General features: G+C 32.8%; 2 protein-coding genes across 10 annotated transcripts; both read right to left on the reverse strand.

The window, feature by feature from the left end:
* Positions 1-287: 287 nt before the first annotated feature.
* On the reverse strand, positions 288-3,744 carry LOC112744861 (ras-related protein RABE1c-like). 5 transcript variants are annotated; one of them, XR_011880653.1, is made up of 9 exons: positions 3,203-3,744; positions 2,321-2,499; positions 2,099-2,199; positions 1,864-1,929; positions 1,576-1,673; positions 1,415-1,480; positions 1,239-1,331; positions 857-999; positions 288-577 (listed from the first exon to the last, which is right to left on the reverse strand). XR_011880653.1 is itself a non-coding variant. In XM_072234117.1 (8 exons), the coding sequence occupies exons 2-8, from the start codon at positions 2,371-2,373 to the stop codon at positions 919-921; spliced, it is 558 nt and encodes a 185-aa protein (XP_072090218.1). In that variant the 5' UTR covers positions 2,374-2,499; positions 3,203-3,744; the 3' UTR covers positions 621-918. The 5 variants fall into 5 exon arrangements, 2 of the variants coding, with proteins under 2 accessions (XP_072090218.1, XP_072090219.1); XR_011880654.1 differs by having other exon boundaries at positions 1,239-1,342; XR_011880655.1 differs by having other exon boundaries at positions 2,427-2,499; positions 3,203-3,666.
* LOC140173175 (uncharacterized) lies at positions 3,745-6,431 on the reverse strand. Of its 5 annotated transcripts, none has more exons than XR_011880652.1 (8): positions 6,301-6,431; positions 5,277-5,361; positions 5,007-5,201; positions 4,821-4,905; positions 4,533-4,743; positions 4,285-4,453; positions 3,937-4,027; positions 3,745-3,830 (listed from the first exon to the last, which is right to left on the reverse strand). XR_011880652.1 is itself a non-coding variant. In XM_072234114.1 (8 exons), the coding sequence occupies exons 2-7, from the start codon at positions 5,291-5,293 to the stop codon at positions 4,000-4,002; spliced, it is 705 nt and encodes a 234-aa protein (XP_072090215.1). In that variant the 5' UTR covers positions 5,294-5,361; positions 6,301-6,431; the 3' UTR covers positions 3,745-3,830; positions 3,969-3,999. The 5 variants fall into 5 exon arrangements, 4 of the variants coding, with proteins under 4 accessions (XP_072090215.1, XP_072090217.1, XP_072090214.1 ...); XM_072234114.1 differs by having other exon boundaries at positions 3,969-4,027; XM_072234116.1 differs by having other exon boundaries at positions 3,969-4,027; positions 5,277-5,316; positions 6,301-6,411.
* Positions 6,432-6,647: the final 216 nt, after the last annotated feature.

The raw sequence follows: 6,647 nt of genomic DNA on the forward strand, positions 1-6,647 counted from the left end.
AAAGTTGTGCATTAAATAAGAGTGATAAAATAGCTTTTGAAAATAGGAAAAGTCACATTTTTTAACTTCTTCAAAAGCTCTTAAATAACTTTTTGAAAAGTTAAAAGTTTATCTAAAAATTTGTACCAAACACATTAATATAACTTTCTATAAGTCAAAAGTTGAAAAAAGTAACTTTTTGGTGTTTCCCAAACGGGCCCTAAGTATCAAACTATTTTAACTTTCCATTTTGATCACAAATTATGCTAATTAATTACATAAAAAATCCTGAAAATGCTTGATTCATCTGAGAAGTAGGAAATGTTTATGCAGAAATTAAAATGATGTAAAAAAGAACATTGTTCATAGATTACTATGAAAGAACTACCAATGAGTCAATCAGTAATCACAATCTATATTGGGAATCTGAACATCTTAGCAAAAGCATAATAATAATCCTTCACCACTAAACTATGAAGCCACGTGTCATTTCAAGTAGGCATCCAAACTGAAGTAGCATTAACATGTGCATGCCATGTGCTTTGAGTTTGAGATGGCATGGCATTTTTTCCTTCTTAGATTTATGCATCTCAAGATTCTACAGCCAACCAACAAAGAAAAAAAAACATTTGGAAACAAGATATGAAAATGTTTCTAATAATCTACATCTGAATCTAGACAAGTTAGATATTTTTCTTAGTAGACAGGGTACAAGAAAAGAAAAAGAAGAAAATTGAAATAAACTCAAGACAAAGTCCAACAACTAATATTTGAAATACTATCTTAAAACCATAAACTTTTGAAGTTGGGAAATACAAAGGGACAAAAAAATACACATTCATTCCCACTTGTAATGTCATCAAATTAAGTATAATACCCATTTGAAGGGGCAAGTGTTGTTGAATCTTCACCCTCCTTACTGCACAATTGTTATTTTCATCAACCACAGCAGGCCGACTTTTGAGCGGCTTGGCCACCACCGGCAGCCTGGTCCGGTTGGTTGATCTTGATCGCCTGAGGCTGAACCACCACAGATAGATAATATCAGTATCATCATCAAGCACCAAAGAAGCAACATTTTTATGTACTGCCTTAACCCCCATATATAGTTTAAGCCTTATCCGGTTGATGTTTTCATTTTTAATGTTTTCTGCTTTCGAGATCTTATGCATGAAGAAAATGAAATATGAACCAAACAAGCCCTAATCTTTTAGAAAAGAAATAATGAAATGGACGAAAATAAAAGGTCAAGTACATACTTCAGCCTTAGAATCTGTGTCAGCAAGCCTTTGCTTGATATCTCTAGCTATTGAAAAGAAAACATCCTCTACATTCATGTTTGTCTTTGCACTCTGCAAATGTTCTTCCAATATAAAACATAATGAAGTCACATGAAACTCAATGAAAATGTGGTTGTCAACCATGTTCTACTCACAGTTTCGAAAAAAAACTTGATACCATACTCATCGGCGAGAGCTTGACCTTTGGCGGTAGGAACAGCCTATAGAGGAGAAAAGGGACCTTGCGTTGGTATCGAGCGATAACAGTAAGATAAAGACGGATATGAACATAAAGATAACCCTCTTAGGTACATACCCTTTTACTTTCATCCATATCAGCCTTGTTACCAACAAGGATCTTGTTTACATTGTCAGAAGCATGTTGTTCAATGTTGCGAATCCAATTCCTAATATCTTCATAGAAAGAAGCAGGTACATTAAAAATTGAAAGCTGGTCAACATGGACAAAGAGGCTTAACTACAAAGCACATAACCTCTTTGTTGACATAATTTAATAGAAATCAGAGAAAGAAATTAAACACCAGAAGACTGAAACTGAAAACATTTTTAAACGCTAATGCAATCAGGGTAAGGAGAGTAGTACTGTTGAAAGATGCTTCATCAGTAACATCGTAAACAAGCAAAATGGCCATGGCTCCATGGTAATAAGCTGCAAAAGCATGTCAGATTGTAAGAAACATTTTCCCTCTATCCAATTAATGGGGGAGATAAAATCAAAGTTTGGGACATTTATCCGCATACAAACATCAAATAACAGTGAAACTAAAACGAGCACAACATGTTAGATTAGCCAGGTTGCATAAAACAAATGCCCATACCTGTGGTAATAGTTCGAAATCGCTCCTGACCGGCTGTGTCCCAGATTTGTAACTTAATGCGTTTACCGTCAAGTTCAATGGTTCTTATCTTAAAATCAATGCTGCAAAATTGGGTAATAAATTGTAAGATAAAAAGATTTTCCATAACAAAATTATCAATTTTTACCTGTGTTATCGACGCATAGACAGAGAATATATGTTTAGATGTTGGTGACAACTTACAATGGCTGTATTAAATTGATGTATTTTGAAAGTACAATATGCCACATCAACATGTTGTAACTCCCATAGCATTTTCACAAGGAATGAAGAATCAATAGATACGAACCCAATAGTGCTGATGAAACTGGTGGTGAAGGAACCATCAGAAAATCGCAAAAGAAGACAACTCTTTCCCACACCTGCAATGACAGCCATTAAATGGCGAAATTGTAATACTTGAAACAGATATATGAACTTGTATATTTGGACAAGCAAGTTGATATATATATTTTTTACATTTGGAAACACCATGATACTGGTAATTTTAGATGAGCCGAAGAACACTAATAAACTGCTCTCCAACAAAAACCCTGCCATCTACCCGTAATATAATCCTAACGGCATAAATCAAAATGTCCCTATGTGAGTTTCTCTTCTTAATCTTGTCTTAAACACTCTTTACCACCATTCCACAGTGTGCCTGGCAAGCTTCATGAAACTTGCACAACTTCAAATGCCTGCTACTCAGCTATATACTTTACTTCTAGGCCTAGCTAAGTAGAGAATCGAAGTACTCCTCCAACATCTTCAACTTCAATGCCTCATCAACTGTCCTAAAATCCCAAAATTATAACTTTCCTCTACATAATGTTTGATGTTTCAGCTCAATACCACACCACCATTAACAATTAATCTACCAAAAAAAAAAATCCCTTCCGGTAATGGCAATGGAATGTAAGCTAAGTAAAAAGCATATCTTCAGGGATCCCATGATTCAAGACCAAATAAAACGAAATAATCCACCTAAACAAAAATCAAGTTATGTAAACACAACATGTTGAGATAATAATTAACTATAATTATAACAAGAATAATTAGGGAAAAGGGAAAGAAGGAACATACCGCTATCGCCAATAAGAAGGAGCTTGATGAGGTAATCGTAATCGGCACGTGCCCTACCAGGTTGAGCTGCCAATGGGTTAAAAAATATCCCAAAAATGGTGTCTTTCAGAGATCAAAGAAGAGAAGATCCAGATGGGTCGTTATGTTACGTTCTCTTTCTGTTTATCTTCCCTATGTTTCTCTTTATACTTCTCATTCTATTTCCCACTTTTATTTTTCTAATTAAAAAAATAATTGCAAATAATGCAAAATAGTTTCTATACATTTTTAGACTTCTAATGAATTTAACTTAATTAAACATATACACATTATAATGTCAAATATAATAGTATTCAACAAAATCTATTTTCTTATCCCAAGAATAATTGGTTGAATTAGCTTTAGGAGCATGCTGAGTATTCCTTAGTCAATATGCATTGTTTCAAACAATCTCCGTGTAAGTATTGGATTTCAAATTCTAACAGTTAATTCAAACCATTGAAGCCATCACCAAAATCCAAAGCCTCATACAAATTCAAACAACCAACCAAGAAAAAAACAAATTTCAAGGAATTCCATCACCATAAACACCATTCCAATCGAATTTATGTGACAACATCAGCTGCATTTTCTTTCTCTCCGTGGCAAACTGTAATCACAATTTAAAACCACCTATAACTATCCAAACCTATCATTATTATAGTAAAAAGTGCATAAGAAACTTAATACAAAGTATTTTCCAGAATTGTTACTACCAAACATATCATTATTGTAATGTCTTTCATACTTTTCTAGGGACCAGGCATCCTGGGTCTCTTTCACCTTCCATCCGATTCACTGTTCATCCTACAGTTTCAAGAATAAGAATTAGGCAACAAAATAAAAACCATAACAGGACACAAATGAAAAAAAAAAATCAGAAAACAACAAAGTATTTCCTAAGTTTATCTCACATACATAACAAATTGGCCCCACACAAGGTTAGAAAGAGCTTCCTAGTAACATTGTTGGAGAGTTCCAAAGAGAATAAAATAAATAAATAAATATAAACTTCAAAAAAACAGAAAAAACAAGACAAACAATAAATAGTAGTTGTTGCTTACATTTGTTTGTCTCCATGGGAAGACTGGTACATGGCGCTAAAATTAATTGGACAGAACAAATATCCACCGTTATTAATTGCCATTGCTTTCTCTTCTTCTTTATCCTGCAATTCTTTTGCTTTCTTCCGGAATTCATCATAATTCTTGAGACCGCAAATCTCACAGCTCTCTAACAAACATCAAGTGAAAGGTTATTTAAATAATTTAAACAAAAAAAATTCTATATATATACATTCACATGAGAATACCTGAGTCATCAATAGAATCGCTATAAAAGCCACAAAATAGTATATGAATCTCCTTAAACTCGTGAACTCGAGCATAGAAAATTCTAGGCTCGGCTGTCGAAGGGGAATTTTTAGGCACGGCCTTCCAAAAGAGGTGACGAAGAAAACCAAGGTAACCGAAGCACACTGTTTTGCCCATACTGACCAAACTTAAAATCTCATACTCCTCCTCCTGAAAAAGCAAATATCAACAACAACAAAAATTCGAATAAAAGTAATAAACTTTGAGAAAAGCAATAGATTAAAAACCTTATTATCTATGCTTTTGTTATAATGATCCATTGCCAATACATGGTAAGGATGCGTCTGTTTCAAATTAAATTGTTTCTCGGCTCTGTAGCACAAAACAATTACAGAAAAAAGATGTATAAAAGAACAAACTGATTAATTAATATTAATATATTTAAACAAAATAGATTGTTATGATGAACTCACTCAGTTGGCTCACGAGTATGTGAACTAGGAGGAGATTTAAAATGGTACCAGTCAGGGATTTGGATATCTTTGTCATATAGTCTACTGGTGGCGCCCTTCATAAGTTCAGGCACAGAATAAGAAGGGTCAGGGATTTGGATATCTTTGTCATATAGTCCATTGATGATAAGTCCAGGCACATAATAATCAGGGTCTCTGCTTCAAACAAAGGAGTATGAGATGGTCCCAACTAAACATACGAGCAAAAGCCAAAAAAGAAAACGAGCTCACTTGGGTTTTGGATCCATGTCAGAATTTTATGCCTTGAAACCTGAAAACAATTACTACTTCAGAATTCTGAAAACATTCAACAAACCTGCAATAAAAGATACATTCATATTAACAAATTAAAACTTGAGAATTGATATCAATAAAAGCTTCAAACATTGCAATGAATCTAATGTAAACAAATAATTCAGGAATACATGGTTATAAGGTCAGAAACTAAAACTATATTTCTGTAAATATTCATCGAAAGATTTGTAATACAACACAGATTTTTTGTCCAGTATCAGAGCAAAAGAAAGTAAGAAAATATAAGCAATGTGATGTTTTCATAAAAATTAACACCAAACCTTTAATTCCATGGTAAACACATATGCACAGAATCAATATATTTTATTATTGTTTTTGAAAAGCAAAATGTCTAGGTCAACATAAAGGGAACAAATCATAAACTTAAAAAAGTGCATCATATGTTCCAGTGTAAAGACATACTTCTGCTGTTCTAGAGTGCCAACAGAATCCCCTTCTCTATGTTACATACTGAATTATCATAGAATTTCTAAATAGCAAATACCCCTTACAGATAAAATACCACAACTTCCAAATTTTATTCCATCCCATAGGATTAGGTGACTATCCCCAAACCCACTCCCCATTATCTTGATCAATTTAGCAAGAAAATAGCATTCAGAGTCATATGGATCAATTCATTTGATATATATCGATAAATTCTTTTTCCTCTCATATTTGTTTCATTCATGGACAGATTTTGCCAATAAATAGACTACACAATTTGAGTATTTGACAACCACATCTTAGCAACACACCACAAATATCATGAATCAAACCCTAGAATTGAAGTAACACAAGAAAAAAAACTAGAATATACAGATAACAATATTAAAATATACAGAACAATTAAAATACACAGATAAAAAATGGTGAATGAAGAGAAATGGGTTAAAAAATCCCAAAAATGGTGTCTTTCAGAGATCAAAGAAAAGAATATCCAAATGGGTCGTGATGTTACGTTCTCTTTTTCTTTATCTTCCCTATGTTGCTCTACCGTAGGCGGAGGTAGACGCCGCCACCTTTCTCTCTTATATATACTTCTCTTCAATTTCCCATCTTTTCTATTTTCATTTTTCTAATTAAAAAAATAATTGCAAATAATTCGAAATAGTTTCTGTGTTTGTTTGGGTATCATTATTTTAATAAAAAATATCTTTTTCTATTTTTTAACGTGTTTGGCAAATTTATAGTAATAAAAGTAAAAGTACTAGAAAAATAAAAAAAAAAGTTGTAATTTATATTATTTTTTAAAAGATCTTTTCTCTTAAAAAAAAGATATTTTTCGTGTAATAAATAAATAAAAAA

The sequence above is a fragment of the Arachis hypogaea genome, chromosome 4, assembly GCF_003086295.3.
Source record: "Arachis hypogaea cultivar Tifrunner chromosome 4, arahy.Tifrunner.gnm2.J5K5, whole genome shotgun sequence".
NCBI classification, from domain to species: domain Eukaryota; kingdom Viridiplantae; phylum Streptophyta; class Magnoliopsida; order Fabales; family Fabaceae; genus Arachis; species Arachis hypogaea.